General features: G+C 44.9%; 1 protein-coding gene across 1 annotated transcript in view; it reads right to left on the bottom strand.

Moving 5' to 3' along the window:
- Positions 1-235: 235 nt before the first annotated feature.
- CABP7 (calcium binding protein 7) overlaps positions 236-21562 on the bottom strand; it is a 935960-nt gene continuing 914633 nt past the window's right edge. The window contains exons 4-5 of the mRNA XM_069619281.1: positions 9483-9636; positions 236-782 (exon numbers count right to left, since the gene is read on the bottom strand). Of these exons, the coding sequence (XP_069475382.1) occupies positions 655-782; positions 9483-9636 (282 nt within the window). The 3' untranslated portion in view covers positions 236-654. The remainder of the gene's footprint in view (positions 783-9482; positions 9637-21562) is intronic.

Below are 21562 nucleotides of genomic sequence, written 5' to 3'. Positions count from 1 at the left end.
GAGGCTACGCATGGCTTCCAGTGCTGGGATGGTCATTTACGGTGAGTGCATGAGTCTACGCATGGCTTGCAGTGCTGGGATGGGTTTCAGGCAGCGCTGGGGACCCTGAGGGAGGATGCAATTGAGGAGATGGAAATAGGTCGCGTGTATTCAAGTCCAGCCCTTTATGCGAGATCCATGCAGTAGGAAATCCTCACAAGTGTCTATTGCTTACTGATGAATAGTTTATCATAAATATAGATATATATCGCATTTAATATTATTATTACTATTATTAACGTTATATAACATTAGAAAAGCAGACAATATTGCACCCCAATAAAGGGATAAGGGGGTTCTCCATGCACGTTCATGCACCTGTCTCCATTCGGAGGCATGCGAGTCCCGGCTAGTCCCCTCCATCCGCTGCAGGAGTTGGGGTGGTCCTGCACACCCCATCCATTCTACAGAAGTCCTGCCACCTCTCCGCCAGGCCATCGTGGCAGCTTCCGTGCAATCCGCGTGAGGCAGAATTGGGGGCGGGGCGGAAGTGAATTTGGAGATCTGTGGGGGATCACAGGAGGCTGGCAATTTTGGAAGAAAAGTTTGATGTTCAGTTTGCCCCAGCTTCCTGCTGGAGAGTCTGTGCTTGTCTCCATCCGCTGCGCGCCTCTGCTACTTCATGCCACTACGCAGGACCTGGTTGGCGGCTATTAGCATGACGCTGATGATGAAGGCGATGGCGAATGCACAGATGAGGCTCTTCCGGACGCAGGTCTGTCGTATTTGCTGGTTTGGAGAGGCTAAGCGAGGAAAGAAGCAAGTGGGAGGGGGAAAGTGGTGTTGGGGGTAAGAGGGAGGAATAGGATGAGGAAGTGTTGGGTATAGACGGGACAAGAGCACAGTGCACATGCCAGAAAAAGGAGAAGGCAACAGAGGAAGAGTAGAAAGGAACCAACAGGGTTAAAATATTGTGAAAGCATAAGGTAGGATAAAGGAGAGTCAGAGAGACATAGATGAAGGAGAGAAAGAGAAAAGATAGACACCAATCAGAAGGGGCAAGGCAACAGAGATGATTATGCAGACATGTGGATAAAAACAGAGCAAGGAAGACGATGAAGGAAGGTGGTAATAAAAGGTGGGTGTGAAGCAGGGGCAGGTGGGAAGGAGACGACAATGTCCAGGAGGAAAGGTAGAATAGCCAGGAAGAAGGGAAAGAGGGTCAAGTGAAGAGGATGAGAAGACAGGAAGAAGGGGGGGATGTTGAGGTGGTGAAGCAGAGAAGAAGTAGGAATAATGGCGAGGAGAAAGTGAAAAGGATAACAAAAGAACAGAGATCCTGGTTAGCTGGAACACCACAACTGTTTTTATTGACATGCAATGGCCCTAGTTACGGCTTACTGCCCGATCCCTTAGAAGCCCCCAGCCGCCCTCCAGATCACTTACAATATACCAGAGAGCTGCCCTCTTCCCTCATGGCTAATGATATCTTTGAGCATAAGGCACCGTTCCACAGTGACAACAATGAATGCATACACACTTAATGCCTGGAAGTCCCAAACACCTAAGCAGATATGCCACTTGGTGATTAAGGTCTGATTGCTATTGGGGTGTTAGAAGCTAAGCAAACCACCTCCACTTCCTGTATTGAGGCCCTATGGTACCCCCAAGTCCAGTTCTGAAAATCGTGTGTGTGTGTGACCATTAGACATCTAATGGCACCCACAGCCAAGTTATGGGGGAAAGAAACTACGCCCACAAAGGAAGCGTACAATGAATGGACATTCCCAGCCAATGCAAATGCATTTATGCTCAGGAAAATCCATTTACAACCACTAACTTTGTAGACCAATGGTTGACAACCTGCGTGCCCTCCAGATTTTTAGGACTACGACTTCCATGATCTCTCCACTCTGACTTTGCTTGTTTAGACTGATAGGAGTTGTAGTCTAAAACATCTGGAGAACCAAAGGTTGTAGACCCCTGTTGTAGACCCATAAATGAGGAGGTATTCCCCTGCAAGAAATGGCAACAAATGACTAACTGCCTTTAAAATCAACGCAGAATAGCAGAAATCCCTCCCCTTCTTAGGTCAATGACAATCGGGGATGCCTCAAAAAACACCTTCAGATGGAGGTACATGTCTGCCATGCCAACAAAATGTCTAATGTGACTCAATGAAAATGACTAATAGTGGATCGATAACCAGACCTATGTTCAGTAAATTGAAAACTATTGGACCTCATTGATCAATGCTGGTTTGACATGATGTCCCAAATTAGTGATAGTTTTCTTTTTTAAATTGTGGAATAGACCTTTCTTTCATCGAGAGCAAGGGTAATTATATCAATACTCACAAAAATATTTGCTCTAAACTTACTTCCTCAATGTGAATAAAGCGTCACCCTAATTCATACTTACCAAAACATACACATTTATTCTGAAAAAGAAAAATAATGATTCATGTTTTGTTTTTTATGATAAATGTTCATGTTTTGTTCAATATGTATTGGGGTGACGATATATTCCCAGTGAGGAAAAAACTTTAGAGCAATCCTTTTTGTAAATATCAGATTAATGATAGAGCCCACCCATTGGCGCTGAAAGACCAATGGCAATCTGAGATCGAATGAAGAAGTAATGAAGTGAAAAACATATTTGTATTAAATGAGCGATAGCAACTTAATGATTAAGGCAGTGTAACGATACCCCGAAAACACAAGGGCCCTCATTACGACCCTGGCGGAAATCATGGCGCAAAATGCACCATGGAGCACGGCGGAAAGCTGCCGATAGCGCCATGGGGGTTGGCGGATTTACCGCCCCATTCCGACCTTGGCGGGGCGGTAAATCCCCATTCCCCATTTTACCCTTCCCCATTCCCATTTTTGCTTCATAGGGTATAATGGGAGTGGGGAAGGCGTTAATTACGCCACCGTAAAATACGGTGGCGTAATTAACAACAAGGTCCCGTAGCGCCATGGATTTCTCCGCCCGGAAAAACCAGGCGGAAAACGCTCCATGGCGCTACGGGAACTCGTAGTAGGGCGGACGGGTCCGCCGCGAATACCGCTGGCGTAAACCCACTCCGCCAGGGTCGTAATGAGGCCCAAGGTCACCAGATTTCCATTGCATTCCAAAGTCTATTTTATATGGAAATGTGCATGTCTGCAATCAATTATAATCGATGGCCCTTGACCGTCAATACTGTATTCCGGTAACACCCCTGCATATGCAGGAGCTGAAAAGGGGGTCTTCACTGTCTGCACTCTACACCAATTCTGTAATTAAGACTGTTGGCGTCAACTGGGAGTGAAAACCAAGACACTGTTAGAAAGTCACTAGTTTTTATATATATCATTTTAGTCAGGCGTCTGTCAATTGTGATATATCACAATACCATCTAGTAAAGAAAACCTGTTATATTTTCACAGGTTGTGAACCCAAAACAAGAATTAGGAACAAAAATGGGTGTCAACAAATAGCCGCCACTGTACACAAAATGTGATTCCAAAATGTAAGCAGCACAAGGAACAGTTGTGTTTTAGCACAATACCATCTCGCAATGAAAACCTGTTATAACTTTACAGGTTGTAAGCCAAAAAAAGAATTTGGAACAATAAAAGGGTGTCAACAAAAAGACGCCAACACGTGTTTCAACCCAAACCGGGCCGTCCTCAGGGCGTTTGAAATCTCAAATTACTGAGTGTTAGAGCAAAAGGCACGTGACTCTAAGATAGGGATGGCAATGCATCATTGCATTTATCATACACAGAAAAGATATGTCATATCTGTCTGTTTGTATAGTATAACTTGTCACGGACGGTTCAAAGGATTCTCTATGAAAAATATTTGTGAATGCCGTCTATTAATGAGGAATGTGCAGGTTTCCCACAGTCAACGTATATGCCGCCTAAATGCGTGAAAACGGTGAAGAAAAGCCGTGTGGCCGATCGCGTTCAGCTTCTTTGACCCATCCGTGACAAGTTATACTATACAAACAGACAGTGAAGACCCCCTTTTCAGCTTTTGATATTTTTCCAAGGGGTTTTGAGAAATTACCCCTGTGGCCTACCACTGCTGTTGCATGCCACGCAACACATTAACCAACTCTCTTATTTGGCAGAACTTTGTGAGTTATGCGCACAACCATCGTAGGATAATTTCTCATACTCACCCTGCATATGCAGTGCTCAGTGGCTGGACCTTTTTAAAGTTTTAATAGAATAGGGATCTGTTTGGATCTGTGAGGATGCCCTCTTTGATTCCCCAGAAATGCTGAATTTTGATATAGTTGCTTGTACTTTGATAGATTCCAATAGGAAGCTTGAGCCTCACGAGATTGTAGCAAAACAAAAGAGGTGATGGCTGCAAGGTTTAGAATTAATCTTAACCTCTGGCATTGCTCATCGTTCTTTGCCTGCCAAGTCATTACAAAAGGGGAAAGACCATGCGAAAATCAGCCTTGGCCTCACCCCAAAAGGAGCAGTCCAGCCTGAACTGTTTGGTCACATCACTTATGCACGAGACCACAAGCATCCCCAGACATGTTTTGGCCTTGTTGGGCCTCATCAGTGAGGAGAAGCTTGGGTCTCTAGGCCCAGAGCAAGCACTGGACCCACGTCTGGGCTTACCCGTCCCATTTGGGGTGACTATAGCAAAACAAAAGAGGTGATGGCTGGAAGGTTTAGAATTAATCTTCACCTCTGGCATTGCTTTGGGCAACCCTCCAGATCATCGTTCTTCGCCTGCCAAGCCATTACAAAGGGTAAAGACCATATGCAAACCAGGTTTGTTCCCACCTTAAAAGGGGCAGTCCAGCCCAAACTGTTTGGTCACTTCCCTTCTGCATGAATAAGTATGGTCCTAACACTCAGCCAAAGTAGATTCCTTCATATTGCGAATAAGAGAGTTGACTTGTGTGTACGGAAGCTGAAATACCCATTGATGTACCAGGCCTGACAGCTTGTCTGGAGGAGCTTTTCATCGGAGGGGACGTGGGGTGGTTCCAAAGAGGTCATTTGGGGATTTTATGATTGGTAGAACTGGAGTAGGTGCTGTGGTAAACAGGATGGCAAGGCTTGTCTCTCTTTGCGGAAGAATGACCTGAAAGTCCTTCCTCATGCTGTAACTTTGCCTTATCAGCTGTAGTCTCATGGATGGCTGGCCTGCATTTGCGGGTCCGCAGGAAGACCTTTGGCGCTGAAAAGGACTGTCGCTGTGCTTTCCGCAAACCTGAATACTGCGGCTGGGGCAGACTCCATACTAAAATATCCCTGGTCAAAGGGTATAATAAAGGACTGGTCTGGGAACTGCATGTCTTGCTGTTACAGCCAGGATATAGCGGAAGGTATAAACTACAGTGAGAACCACCTTGAAGACTCTGATCTAGTGGGCTGAAGCCAGTATCAACAAAGGGATACAGAAAGAGCTGTGAACATTTGCACAGCACTTTACCCACTTACAAGTGCTAGGCGTTGACCACAACAGAATCCATCCCAACAGCTGAAGGGATCGAGTGAATGACCAATGCCCCTGTACCTGTCCACTAAAGGCGCGCATTCACCGTGCACTGAAGTGGATTGGACCTTCTGTGATATTTTTCATCATGAAAGGAAGTGCTTGGTCGTTTTTCACATGTTTTGACCTTTTTCTGTGTGTTTCTGTAGGTGGTACGCTCTCTACAGACTGCCTGCTCAGCAATATTTTGCTTGACTTTGAGTTGATACTGGTGACCTCATGTTTACATATGGCTGCGCAGAGCCAAGATGGCGACGTCTTCCCTGAGTAAGAGAGTTCTGGTCCTCACGAAATATAGACAGCAGGTTCAGGCGAAGCTTGCAACTGAGGGGTCAATGCCAAACACCTCAGAGTCACCTTTTGCTAGAGTAGGGGGACTTAGCTGCTAAATGGGAGTCCAGCTTCTGGACTGCTGGTTTGCTGCCTGTACTGATACAATGAAGTCAGCAGGAGATTCTCAGGAGGATTCTTCCTGTCCGCTCTCTGTGAGGGCACCCATTAAGTCCTATTTTTCTGCAAGATTGTGATAGAGTGGATGTGGTGAGTTGGTCCAAAGCCACTGTTTGAGCCAAGTCTGAGGGTACAGACCCTAAGATTGGGAGACCAGTTCTCCATATTAAGGGTGTTAGGGCACAGATCTGTGCCTTAACTGAGCAACCAGTACCAGTTGTCTCAGAGATGCTATTTCCAACAGGGGAGCTGTCTGAGATGACACATGAGGGCCTAGCTCCAGAATGAGGGTGCATGACTGAATTGCGGTCAGGTGAGTAATTTTGCTAGACAGATCTCTGCCAGATGCAAACTGGATGTGTCACCCTTGAAGATTTAAGTTCACAGGTAGGGATCCCAGGCCAGCGTGACAACCCTGTGTTGGATGGGGTGTGCAGGGAACAGTGGTACCTAGACCACGTGGTTAGGGGTGTCCACCCAAAGGCCACCTGGAGGCCTTTGTTGCCACAAGTGGCCTCTTATGGTGCCAACCTGGGTGCAAGAGGGAGAGAGAAGAGAGATCTCAGTGTGTTGTCAGTCTCACAAGTTGGATGTAAACATGTGTTTTTGGCTGACTGCTTTTCTATGCCTGGTGCTGGATACTCTCAATGTTCCTTTCAAGAGGGCACCAAGAGGACCATAACAGTACCAGGTGGTGATAATGTGTGCATGCAGCGTTAACATACCTCAAATGAAAGATGCCTAGTGCAGAATGGTGGCATTGGGTTGACATTTCACAATCCTTACCAATCATGGAAGTAGAGAATGTTTGCGTAATACCAATGTATATCTAACAAGACTTGGCCAAAACGGAATATTGATAGTATTCTGACATATGCCATGTGGGTGCCCTACATGGCCGTCACACTGCTCAGTTGAGTTAAGGTATTTATCTAGTGTGGGCGCCCTACATGACCGTCACACTGCTCAGTTGAGTTGAGGTATTTATTGAGTTAAGGTATTTATCTAGTGTGGGCGCACTACATGAACGTCACACTGCTCAGTTGAGTTAAGGTATTTATCTAGTGTGGGCGCACTACATGAACGTCACACTGCTCAGTTGAGTTAAGGTATTTAGCTAGTGTGGGCGGCCTACATGGCCATCACACTGCTCAGTTGAGTTAAGGTATTTATCTAGTGTGGGCTCCCTACATGGCCGCCACACTGCTCAGTTGAATTAAGGTATTTATCTAGTGTGGGCGCACTACATGGCCATCACACTGCTCAGTTGAGTTAAGGTATTTATCTAGTGTGGGCTCCCTACATGGCCGCCACACTGCTCAGTTGAATTAAGGTATTTATCTAGTGTGGGCGCACTACATGGCCGTCACACTGCTCAGTTGAGTTAAGGTATTTATCTAGTGTGGGCGCACTACATGGCCGTCACACTGCTCAGTTGAGTTGAGGTATTTATCTAGTGTGGGCGCCCTACATGACCGTCACACTGCTCAGTTGAGTTGAGGTATTTATCTAGTGTGGGCGCCCTACATGACCGTCACACTGCTCAGTTGAGTTGAGGTATTTATCTAGTGTGGGCACCCTACATGGCCGTCACACTGCTCAGTTGAGTTAAGGTATTTATCTATTGTGGGCACCCTACATGGCCGTCACACTGCTCAATTGAGTTAAGGTATTTATCTAGTGTGGGCTCCCTACATGGCCGTCACACTGCTCAGTTGAGTTAAGGTATTTATCTAGTGTGGGCGCACTACATGGCCGTCACACTGCTCAGTTGAGTTAAGGTATTTATCTAGTGTGGGCGCACTACATGAACGTCACACTGCTCAGTTGAGTTAAGGTATTTATCTAGTGTGGGCGCACTACATGAACGTCACACTGCTCAGTTGAGTTAAGGTATTTATCTAGTGTGGGCGCCCTACATGGCCATCACACTGCTCAGTTGAGTTAAGGTATTTATCTAGTGTGGGCTCCCTACATGGCCGCCACACTGCTCAGTTGAATTAAGGTATTTATCTAGTGTGGGCGCACTACAAGGCCATCACACTGCTCAGTTGAGTTAAGGTATTTATCTAGTGTGGGCTCCCTACATGGCCGCCACACTGCTCAGTTGAATTAAGGTATTTATCTAGTGTGGGCGACCTACATGGCCGTCACACTGCTCAGTTGAGTTAAGGTATTTATCTAGTGTGGGCGCACTACATGAACGTCACACTGCTCAGTTGAGTTAAGGTATTTATCTAGTGTGGGCGCACTACATGAACGTCACACTGCTCAGTTGAGTTAAGATATTTATCTAGTGCGGGCGCCCTACATGGCCGTCACACTGCTCAGTTGAGTTAAGGTATTTATCTAGTGCGGGCGCACTACATGACCGTCACACTGCTCAGTTGAGTTAAGGTATTTATCTAGTGCGGGCGCCCTACATGACCGTCACACTGCTCAGTTGAGTTAAGGTATTTATCTAGTGACACTGCTCAGTTGAGTTAAGGTATTTATCTAGTGTGGGCGCCCTACATGACCGTCACACTGCTCAGTTGAGTTAAGGTATTTATCTAGTGACACTGCTCAGTTGAGTTAAGGTATTTATCTAGTGTGGGTGCCCTACATGGCCGTCACACTGCTCAGTTGAGTTAAGGTATTTATCTAGGTCTGTTGTATTACGGTGAATCCTGCTCAGATGATGAAGGTTTTTTGAAGATTATTGTAGCACCAATAGTTGGACGAGATCATCTACCCTTATTGCTTGTAAACCTACAGGAGATGAGCATGGGCATGGTTTATGAATGTATGTTATGTATTTGGGCATCTCCTTACTGCTTTTGTCATCTGGAGAACGTTTCAGAGCTGCAAGTAGCTATTCAAAGCTCTTTGGGTCTGCTGTCAGGACGTGGCCAAAATATCTGAACCTCCCGTGGCTTATTCATGGAGGTGTCTCTCAGTGCTGGGATGAAACTAACCATCAAATCACCCATTTTTCCTGTCTGCCAACTGGATATATGCCTTTTGGGTGGGTGTCTTTCCCCTCATAACCATTTAGTTACTAGTCATTATTCTAGTGATTTCATTATAGGGTGTAATGTATTGTCTACATGCACAGGATACATATGGGGGGTTGTGTGAAGAGGTGGGTTATTTATTTCCCACAAGCCTAAGGGAATGATAATGCTTGTATTGGGATGTCAGCGTTTTTTCTTTATCCTTTTTTAATTATTATTATTGTATTTACTGAGCACAGACCTAGCTCCGAGAAGCAACAAAACATTTTACATAGGTATACAACAATGCAGATTCATAACAGAGCGCTTTTTAGAGGTAGGAACAGTTAAACAGCATGGTGGTAGGATACAGAGGGGCACAGAGAAAGAAGGGGTACAGTTGAACCGGGTGGTGGGGACTGCTATCCTCTAGTTCACAATGGTGACTTAACCCATGCAGATATAAATTAGAGAGAAGCATCAGGGACATTCTTGAAGAGCCCTGTTGTAGGATTGGGGAGATTGAGGGGTGCAGGTCTTTTTTGGGGTAGTACTTACTTTCCATATCCACGGGGCATGACTCCGGGTTCTCAAGGTTGCTCTTCTCCTCCGTCTGGATGATATTTTCGATGTCCCTCATGGACAGATGTTCACAGAAAGTATCATAGAGCAAGCGCTTCAGTTCATCCACTGTCAGCTTCTGCATGTCACACTGAGGAGGAGAACAGCCGTTACACGCCTGTCACATGCGTGTCACGCTGAAGAGGAGAACAGCCCGTTACATGTCTATCCCATGCCTATGCAACACCTTACATGCTGCAATCACACACCCGCCACATGGGGAGGACTGACACCCCTGACTTTAGAACACAGCGGTCATGGGTACGACTGACGATAGCCATGCCCATCTCGTGACAGGACATGACATACACATGTATACGATACTTAGAACATTAGCCCAAACCATGCAACAATGCAGTCACACACCTGTGAAATTTAGAGCATCCTATCCTGTTCATCCACACATGTGATGCCGACAACAGACACGCCCACATATCTGTGACACCTAAATAGTCCTATCCCCTTTCTGTAACAGTCCGCACGTGCACGCAAATACTCACACCTAGACCACTGATGCTTAGAACAGCCTGTCCTATTCCATAATTGTTTATGCACAAGAGCTCGGGAGGATAGCCCAGAGGCAACATGCTCGCCTTGAAAGCAAGACGACACAGAGCAACACAGGTTCAATCCCTGGATCCTCACTTAGAAACCACTGGGTATTAAGCGTATTATAAATAACCTATCACATCACCTGCAAACCAAGACCAGCCTAACCAAAACTCTAGTACTATAGTCACATACCTGTGACCTAACAGTAATAGAAACTAATGAACAATTGAACCGAGAGAATCTTGAGATTTTAAAAGAAGTGATCTTATGCAATTATATGCAATCACAATATACAAAACTACAGATGATAGTAAGTAATAGTATATGCCTTTCAGCATCAACTTCTACTACGAGGGCAACATTATGATTCAAGCTGCCAATTGCTCCAGATTCAACACAATCAAAGGCATCAGGCAGAACTGATCCAAAAGATAAGCCAAGTCCTCTTTATCCCCGGTCCGACTCTACAAGGCATTGGCAAGGCCCCACTGCCCCTCAGGGGGCCAACAAGCCCTTTAGGGCCTGCATCACAGAAGCGTTTTATAATGGCGCACTTCCCTATGAAAAGGTCTCTGTGAATCAGGCCCTTAATGGTCAACAGTCACCTCATTTTGCTCCAGCTCACTTGTCTCAGCTACTCCCCAATGAGTATATTGAGGCATTTGAAATTGCACACTCCAACAAAGATACACCGCTTCCCAATAAGGCCAAATACTAATGGCTCCATTCCAGCTGTGAATTTCGTCACTTGTCTCTCTAAAGTGCTATATTCTCCTCACCTTAAGGATGACATGTCATACTCAAGAAAGCCAACAGCCAGACGATGAACCCCAACGTCTAATTGCTAGCTCAGCTCTCTCCTATGTAGTCCCAATCAGATATTTCTATCCTCTATGGAGCACTGCTAAGCACTTGCACTGATGTTAAAAAGACCAACCTTATCTAGGACATCCTCATCACATACTCCCAGATAATGGCAAGTTCTATTACCTATTTAACCCCATTTTCACAGATCTCCTCCCACCAAGCTACTCTATCTTTTGTAAAAACAGAACCTCTTCAACCAGTGCTGTTGCAAGAAAGGAGTGCCCAGGATCGAAATAGAACTCTTGTGAATATATCATGGCCACATCCACTGCTAGTTCTGCCAGCATGCCCGTGATCGAGCCAATCCACCGCCCGCCATAAGCACCATGCAGACTGTCCACAAGAGCTGAACGATATAGCCTCGCACATAAATTCAATGTCTAGATGCCTGTGTCTCTTAATAGAGGAATTTACACATTTGGCCCAATCACACATCTAATTTGCACGCAGAAGGTCTACTAAGAGACATGGATGTTATAATAATTCACGTATCGTGTGCAACAATCAACACTTGAAGTCGGGAGTAGTCCTGACCTCTTGTTTGCCCAGAACATTTCTAACCTCATTCCTCTTTCACGGTTGGGCTACTCCTTAATCTTCCTGGGAATGTCTATTGCGTTCTCTCTCCCTTCCATTGTGAATACATAATGCAAAGCACCATTGTGGTCTATGGACCTTGTTAGGGTCACTTGAACCATTTCCATGCAAGCATTCCCGCTCACCAACATTCCACTTTACAGTTCTCCAGATGGGATCCGCAAAGTCCTTGAAAGTTAAGTGACACTCACACACTCTAAAACTCATGCCCCCCCTAACAAGCCATGAAAAACACAGCCACTGCATGATGGAATGATGAAGCAGGACTCTGGAAAATCGGAGGATGGAAAGAAAGTCTGGTCCACAACACAGAGTACATGCGGCTCATGCATCAGACTAACATGCACTACTTCCACAACAGGATTGCAAATACAAAAAAAGTTCTGTTCGACCTCTTCATCTTAAGAGCAGCGTTTACTACAGTGAGATACAGAATTGTTCTGGGAGAATTAAAAAAATAGGATGTGAATAAAATAAAACAGGGATCTGAAGTGGATAACCTCCTCAAGCATCATCTCTAATATTGTTTAATATTTTAATGGCCCCTCTTAGCCAGATCTTTACCAATTGTGAAATTGGCCGCTCCAAAATACATCAAGATGCTAGGGGTAGTGTACAGGGGGACAACTTCCTCCTACACATCTAAGGATGGACGACTGCCTACCGTTCCTGCTTAAGAGCACCCAAAGCAGAGATTCGGCTAATGGGTGCAGTGACCCTTTGCCCACTTTGATTCCCATGATGGCACAATCACCTAAGGATCTGTGCAGCGACTTGGCCGTTACCTTTGATACAGACTAGTCCTCCTTGCACCAGTAAACATAGTCACAAATCCAGAAGCTCCTATGCAGAATACTTCCTCGTCTTCGGGTGGCCAAAGAACGGCATTCTTCATCAAAGTGGCCATGTCCTAACTACACTACTGCAACACAATCTAAGCTGGCAGCTAAAGCACTTCATTGTCTACAGAAGACCAAGAATCATGCTAACCGCCTAAACTTTGGCCTAAAGAAATATGACCACATTTTTCAGGCTATGAAAACATTGCACTGTCTTCCAACAAAACAACATACCGACTTCAAGATTTCGTGCTGGGCCCACAAAGCTATACATCACAAAAATACTAACCCTCAACCAGCCAACCAAACACTTACGGTCGACTTCTCAAATTTCCCAATCAATTGAAGTGTACACCTTAGGAGGTAGAAATATCCAACACCAAAGCAAGTGCTTCTCTTTGGAACACCGTCCCTCTGGGTCTTGGACTTGGACCAGATCATGTGACGTACCCGTGATTCTGGGGTGTGATACTTAACATCCTTTCCAAGCCTATAACACTGCAACTCACGCCGTAACATCGAGGAGTGCCTTTTCAAGTGTGTAACTACCACACGTGTGCTCCAAAGAAAGATTTGGCTGTGTTACATCATTACAATCACAAAGCTATGAAATAAAGAAAACCAGACCTGAAACACTACCACCACACCAATGTCATTCTAGGCACAGCCTAGTTCAACCTAGAGCCTGGCATTGAGATGATCGCCTTTCTCCTGCAATTGAGGACATCTTTGAAGGTTCTGCTATTTGCACCCTAGCTCAGTGTGTGCCCATCTACAGCGCGGTAACTTCTTAACAGCACCTCCAGGCCACCATGCCATGTTTTGATGTGATATAAAACAACTAGGCCTTTTCCATTACACCCACATATTTGGTACATAGAGCCACCATGATCACAAGATACAAGCTAAGCATACCAGCCTACCCAAAACCATTAGACTCGACCCATGTAGCTATGGTGCTGTGACCAGCTCAGCAGTGATTCCAGCACCACAAACATACAGTTATGGCACAAAGAATAACTTAGGGAGCAAAGTCTGCAATCCTCCAAATACACCACCGAACTCTGTTTCTGAGGATAGCAGAGGCACTCCCCCCGCCGTGCTCCGTCTATAACACGATCACGTGCCACTTATACTAGAACATCCGCAAATGTACATCTCCAACCGCAAATGTGTGATACTGACAACAACACAGCAAACCTGTAACACTAAAACCACACACCACTGCTGCTAAGAATCACCTATTCAAAACTGCAGTGTAGTCATGCCCCCATGATACAGAGAACAGGCACCCCATCTTGCAACAGTGCTCTCAGACACTTGCCATTCTAGAGCTGTGCAGTTAATTGTCAGTGACAGAGAGAAAATGACATCCGTACCTATTACAATAACACAATGCAATAAAACTTTAGCATGACGAGTAACATGTATTGACGAAACATACTAAGATCATGCACAATGCAGAGGTCACAACTATGGTATTTGTAGTTTGCAGGCTGTTTGCGGGCAGTGCTGCTTTATGTGGTATCTCTCATCTAGCAATGGGTAAATGCCTCTGTGTGATGTGTAAGAACTGCGTTTTCACCTGTCTGTTATGTTTGTGGTTGTTCCTCAAGGGAGGTGGGGGGAGAGGCCAAATGTCTTTTTCCGCTTTGCTTGTTTTACCTGTGAAATGTGAGCAAGTATGAATCTAGAAAGATTGCGAGTGTGTGTAGCAATCCCTCATCACACTGATGACAACTTCTAATATAGAGGTGGAGAAAGTAGTTTGTTAGGGAGTGGGGACCTCAAACTTTTCATTTGAGATGACTCTGTTTCCAGCCAGCAGTCTGCTCTCGCTGTCTCTTTCTGCCAGTGCTTAACTATGGTGTGCGTTTCTGACTACACCATCCATGGACGTATATGCCACTACTCTGTCACATGTCCTGCTGTCGCTGGTATAATTATGTTAATGTTAAAGGATATTTATACTGCGCACTATCACCACCGGAGTGGTCCCCTGGCACTCTGGCAGATCTGAAAAAAGGGGGTCGCTTTGGGTACGTTGCTAGGACAAAGTTTGGAGAAAGAGCAAGGGAGCTTTGATGTGTTGTTGGTAGTTTCAGTTTGGTTAACAGCGTTCGCTGAGCTTTTTGGTGCGATATCTGGTCGGTATCCGTGTGCTGTTGTGTAAGGCTATGTGTGGTTTGTCTATTGTTGCAGTGTAGTGAAGTGCGTGCGGGTTGCTGTGGTTTTAGAGGTATGGTTGTGTTTAGTTAGAGTTTGAGAGGTGTATGCAGAGAGGTGAGGATTAGTAGGGTTGGTTATTAGCATTGTTGTCTGAAAAGACGCACACTCGTTTTGTGTATCTTTCAAGGTTTAGATACTATCACAATCGGGGAAACTTCTGGCAAGAATGGTTGTTATAAGGAATGAAAAACGGAATGTAAAAAGGAATGAGTGAGGAATTACCTCACGCTTACAAGATAGCCATCTTCAAGTTTTAGATAAATGTCTTCCTTACAGTGATCTTGTTTCAGCATAACACAAGACTGTCCCTCACCTCTTTGTACATATTTTACGCTAGTTAGTTACTACAATTTTATCTCTGTTGTTACTAAGGCCAGCCATCCCATCCCAGTCTGTGCGTGATGCAAACTGGTCCCCATGGAACTATCTAGTTGTGACCCATGTCCATTCCAATAGCTCTATCTGGGTGCAATGCAGTTCAGTTCAGTCGTTACCACCATGTCCAGATTTGATGCAAGGTAGTCACCATACATGTGTCTCAGTTGATTTTGGTTGTGTGAGTTGGGTTAGTCGTTTCGGATGTAAGTCCATCTCCAGAGATTCTGCCTGGGTTTCGTGTATTTTAGTCTAGTGCATTCTATCTTCTACTTACTAGCTTAGGTGCAGGCTTCTTAGTGTAGCACTAGTGGTCTCGTTTTGGGTAGCGGGTTTGCTTATATGGTGGAGTTGGTTTTGAAGATGGCTATCTTGTAAGCGTGAGGTAATTCCTCACTCACTCCTTTTTACATTCTGTTTTACAATCCTTATAACAACCGTCCTTGCCAGAAGTTTCCCAGATTGTGATAGTCTGGTGACCCAGTGGTGTAGTAGCAGTGTGGCAGTGTGTGGCAGATCCCCTGTGAAGGGGCAGAAATGAGTTCACGTGTGGCTCCTCAGTGGATGTTTGGGTTGCTTTTCTCTATGAGACACCAGAATGTTTCAATGCCTTTTTCACACTATGCCCTAGAGAAAATCTCCAAATTCTGCCTCACACCCATTTGGCAATTGTTAGGAAATCATTTCAAAGAATTTGACAAAGAACTATCACCCATCATCCAGTAGTATTAAACAGGTATAAGCGTGTCAACCTATTGGAAATCACCATTAATACATTGTGAATAATACATGGTCAACCAGTCAGTATGCAAATTAAACTGATGATAACACAATATTCTTAGGAGCACACCATTATTCCCCTCCAATCAAAGGGTTGTTCCTTACTCTCGGTTTCTGAAATTATCCAGAATTCCTGGAAAGATTCTGGACTGCATTTAGCGAAGGTTGCTTGAGCACGGCTACCCATAGAGTATGGAAGTAGAAGCCAGGAAGGGAGCATGGTCTGTACACCCCTGGCACAACTGTGAATATAAAGCTTCAAGAGATGCTTGCAGTTACACTATTTGACACTGTTGCCAAATGTGCCAGAAAAGACATTTGAAAAAAGGTATTTAATTGAAACAGATCCTATCTTGCAAAAAATACTTCAAAGAACTGATCGTCCTTGCATATAAAAGGGGCAAACATTTGTGGGATCTATTGCTTCTTGGAAATCCTTTGAGACATATAATGAGACATATATAGCAACACTGACGTTCTTGAGGACACAGAAGAACAGCAACGATTGATGCCAGGGATGAAGGATGTGTACTCACATGATTGTTGGACATCTATTTGGAGGTCACGTCATGCTAAACGCATGATTGGTGACATATCTTCTATGATGCATGTGCATCTCTATGCATTTGCGTTTGTGTGTAAACATCGTGTTCTTCTTTTTCAGGGTCTAGAGGAGGAGCCAAGTACCCAACTGCCCCGTCTACATTACCTGAAAGTATGAACCAAAGTATGTGACATATACTGAATAAGTAAACCAGCAAAGAGAAGAGTGTGGACTCTGTGCAGTACCCATAAGAATACCTATACCTAAGAGAATATGGGAGGTAAAGTATCCATTGAGGAAACCATACCTACATCCAAGACAATATGATGGCCATTTGAACGAGATTTCTGAAGAATCAAAGAAACTAAATGACAAGGATCAATGGTGACATCATATAAAGTTGAATCGACATCCATATACAAGATAACCAGACCAGAGAGGCAGACGATTTATAAAGAACAAAGAAGTACCAAGGATGAGTGATATCTTGGGATCGAGATGACAAGACTTATGCCACAGACCTGATGAAGATACTTAGCTTAAACGTGTACAGATGCAATGAAAAACAAGCAGCAAAGCAATCATGAAGCTAGCCACATGTTTTTAAATAGATTAGACTGCGGCAAACGCCAACATATACATATGTACCTCTATAGATACATATGGACAAGTAAAGGATGAATGTTTCCCCTACGTATATAAGGAGTACTGAACAAAACAGAAGGCCTCATTTCAGTGTTGCAGTGTTGCAGTTAAGAAAAGCAATTGAATTAAGCAGAGTAAGAGCTCAGCTAAGGAGTTGACTGAGCCAAGAAAGCCTCTTATCAAAACTGGAATTAGCCGATATTGGATACAATTAACATGAAAGAACAGAAGCTCCTGTTCAGAAAGGTCAAGCAAAAACAAAGACGTCAGAGGACTATTGAAAATAAAATAAAATACACGAAAAAGCTTAATTTCATGGTGTCCAGTCATGTGATAGAGGGAAGTTAATCGAGTGAGATGATCACACCAAAGCACAGAAGCCGGCTAGTGCCCATACTCCTTAAAAATTCTCAGAGAACAGTACAAACTCAAGGCCAACTTCAAAGTACTAACTGACACTGGACCATTGAGGTGATGATGGATGATATTTTAATTGGTGGGAAGCTGGTGCAAAGACGAGCTCACCCGCACCTGGTTGTTCAGTCTGCGTGCTGCTAACATTGGTAGGAAAAGTAATGACAGGGGTTAGAAGCCAACCAATTGTAGGGGGCCACGCACTTGGGGGTCCTATAGTGTATGTAGCCAATGGGACGTCGTACATTTAGTGACGTTCACAGTGGCCATTTTGAAGGGCGGCTTAGTTGCCCCACCTGATTTTAACTATCCAATTACCTCTTTCCATTACTTCATACAGATATAGAACCTACGTTTAGTTATTCACTTGGAACCAATCCCACCTCCCGATAGGTTTTTGTAGTTTGCCACGTAGGATGACGTTGGTAGTGACACAGGTCAGCACGTCAGTGATGACCAATTTTGGGTACAAAAGTCCAGCTTTTTTATGAAGTAGTTAGAGTCAGAGTGTCGAGTGATTGCTGATGTTCGTTGTACTCCCTGTTTTAGATACTTGACATTAAAACAGACAAACATTTGCCAAACTATTTGTGTCGTCTTGATTATTGATGTATAAATAAAATATTCATCCCCATCTATCTCCAGGGTACCGCTACTCATTTTATAGGGCTGGGGAGCCTCCAGTTAAAGGGAACAAGCAAAACAGATGTAACTAACATAGGATAAGTGAATATAGAAAAAATAAAAAGGGAGGGGCAGCATTAAAAAAAAGAAAATACACAGATGGAACCATTTGACTGCAAATGTATTACTTGTATTACAGAATATGCAATGCATCGTGTTGCTGGGCCTACATGTGCAAAACATCCCATAAGCTCAACGTGTGCATGTAAGGTGGTAGGAACACCATGCTACAGCATCACTTTAAAGTGCTTAGCCACTCACAATGTCTACTTAGATTCCAAGGTAGTGAACAAACTGCCTTTCCTCCCCTTGCCCCAGAAGCACATTGTTTCCCAAGCACTGGTTCTCTCTAGGTTGGACTATTGTAACAGCCTCTTTCTAAATCTACCTGCCTCTACTCTCCGCCCTCTGCAACTAATCCAGAACAGGACTGCAAGGCTTGTCCTTGGCCTCAAGCCCTGCAATCGTATCTTTCCAGCTCTGAAATCTCTCCATTGGCTCCCAGTGGATGCAAGGATGAAATTCAAAACCCTCTGCATTGTCCACAAGGCTTTCTGGTGCCTGGGTACAAAATACCTTCAGATATCCGTCCGCAAATACGTCCCCTCTCGAGCTCTTCGCTCCTCTACCTCTAACTCCCTCAGGGTCAGTAGTTTCTAAAAGAAACAAGTTGGGGGTAGATCTCTGTCTTTGGCTGGGGTCTCCCTCTGGAACAGCCTCCCTGCCACTCTAAAACTTGAGGAGAACCATCTCCAATACTGGGAGCATCTCAAGACCTTCTTCTTTGCTTCTGCCTTGGCCCCCCCTCTCCTCTGATGATCTGTTCTCTCTCGGCACCGTGCACCTGGCCACTCTCTGTTCTCCGGGCCCAGGTACCTGCTCACCCTGCCACCCCCCTGCACTGCCTCCGGGCCACCCCTTGCACTGAGGTCTGTATCTGTGCCCATACAGCTCCCCCCTTTTCTTCCTTCCTGCACTTATCTGACATACCCTGTCTGCTGCCTTAAACCCAGCACTTGCCACTTGCTGGCTCTACTACCATTGTGTGTTGCCTTTATTATTTATTTATTATTATTGATCTGTTTCTCCTTTGTTCTGCACTTTCCACTTCTCCCCCATGTACTTTTCCCCTCCCCCTCTCCCATGCACTTGCGCGTTCTCAATGTCACTGGGCCTAGTAAGATCGCTGTTTTGTTCTCCCATGTTCCTCTCCCTTGCCTTTTCACACTCTGAAACACTTGTGTACGAGCGCGATATAAAATATCAATATCAATATCAAAAGGCTGGCAATGGAGGAGACAGGGAGTGGTCTCTCAAACTATTGACCATCAACCTGGTTGACCTTAAAGATTAAACTGAGATCTTGGGCAGGTTATAACCTTTCGTGAAATTAACCCACTATGTCCACCTGTTTGCTTTTTACCTCTGGTTCTTTTCCCCCTCCTTTTTGCTGACTCTACTGACTGCAGATTCTAAGACAGGCATTGGGGCAAGTCCACAGATGGTATGATTTTGCTGGACCAGTAAAAAGTAGGCTGTGTCCGTGGATTTGCATGAGAGAGGGAGAGGAGGATGGCACTGTTGGCCGCAATGTCAAACCTCTACGGTACGTTGGCTCACGGCATGACACAAGGCAGAGAGGTGGGACGATTCATTGCTTACGTGGTTCTTCTAACTGTCCCTGCATGCATGACGCGACTCCCCGTTTCCTCTCTGAGACATGAGGAACAGTGGCGTGTCCAGACTCTTTTGAATGGGGTGGCCCAAGTGGGGCAATGACTTATGCAGGGGTGGCATGAAGTACGAGCGCACACACAGATAATGATCATAGTTTAGGATAATGGGGTGGCACCTAGGGTTCCAATCAGATTCCAGGGGTAGCACGTGCCGCCCCAGGCCACGACTCTGATGAGACAAAAATAATAATAATAATAATAATAATAATAATACTAATTCATTTCTTATATAGTGCTACACACCCATTGATCTCAGAGCGCTAACACAGATTATTCTATGTTCGGAAAAATGAAAGGCTAAATTGACCCTGCCGGGCTGGACACAGATATCAGGGGCGAGCGCTCAACTCACTGTGCTATGTGACTGGCTTTCAGAGCTGCTGATCCTTAACTGAAATGCTGCTGTTAAATGTCAGTGACTTGGATGAGAGCAGCCTATCATACATTATGATGCACTAGTCATGCGTGGTAGACGGAAGGCTTTTTGAGGTTCATGATGCTTTAGTTTTGAGGGCTGCACTAGACTCCTAACGTCTAGGAGAACAGTGTGTGACAATCTATGGTGCTGCCACCACAACTGTAACCCTGCGGGGCTGCAGTCTATGACACTGCAGCCATAGAACATTGAGAAGAAACCCTGTGAAGAGTTATGAATTTGCAGTCACATACCTGTGACACTGATGAAACAGCCCTTCACAAGTCATGCCAAGGTGGACACCTACATAGGTAACACGTTGTCCTCTGACGTGAGAGCCTCCTGCACTCTGCAAACTTGAATACGGCAGTACGGGAACCTTAGCCCTTCATGCTTCGGAGAGTGATAAATCAAATACCATTAACAATGGGGTAATAATACCACCTGTTATCATAGTGTTTAGAAGCTGGAGGAGTCTGGCATGAAGCGTAATGTAAGAAGACAATATTAATATGAATGTTATGGTGCAGCGGTGAAAGCTTTGGCGGTCTATAATCACTCGCCAAACACCCTATTATATTTTATGATGCTGCAATCACAGGTCAGTAGCACTAGGGAAATACCCTGTCGCATTCTGTGATGTTGTCATCAGATTCCAGCGTGATTCATTTCAAGACCACCCGCATCACCTATAAAGGAGTCACAACCATAACACTACTGTACACTTGCCAAAAAACCCAAAACCACCATCTCCGTTGGCCAACACACCACCACAAGCCACGACATTTCCAGATTGGAAACACAGAACTGCAAGAAGGGAAACACCTAGTAAACATGCCTATGCATCCTGTCCTTGGTCCAAGTAACCAACGGAGATTAGACCTTTCCCCTACATCCTACACTTCAAGAAGGACATGAAGACCCTAGTGGGGTCAAAGAACATCTCACCCACCCTTACCACTTTGTAGTAATGATGCTGCAATGACACGCCAGTAGCACTGGGAGCGCATCTTATTGTGGTCTATGGTGCTTCCGTCACACCTGCTGCACATAGGAATGGTTATCATGATCTGAAATTCTTCTGCCGGCGGAGGGAGACTGGGCCGCCCCAAGAAAAAGTGTTTCTTTTCAGACGGAAGAAATATACTTATTTCTAATGAAGTGCCTTAGTGCTTTACACCATAAATGTATATTGTGTTAAGAACCTTGAGAAATTGAGGTGCATAGGAAGGAAGTTACAGATTCATAGCATTTGGCAGTTTCAGTAAAGTGGTGTTGAAGATGGGTTTCAGTCTCGCCTTTGTCCTTATGCATCCCGGATTATGTCCCAACCCCTTCTT

The sequence above is a fragment of the Ambystoma mexicanum genome, chromosome 10 (assembly GCF_040938575.1).
Source record: "Ambystoma mexicanum isolate Mex_15411 chromosome 10, UKY_AmexF1_1, whole genome shotgun sequence".
Taxonomy (NCBI): Eukaryota; Metazoa; Chordata; class Amphibia; order Caudata; family Ambystomatidae; genus Ambystoma; species Ambystoma mexicanum.
This window is presented reverse-complemented; position numbering and strand designations above follow the sequence as displayed.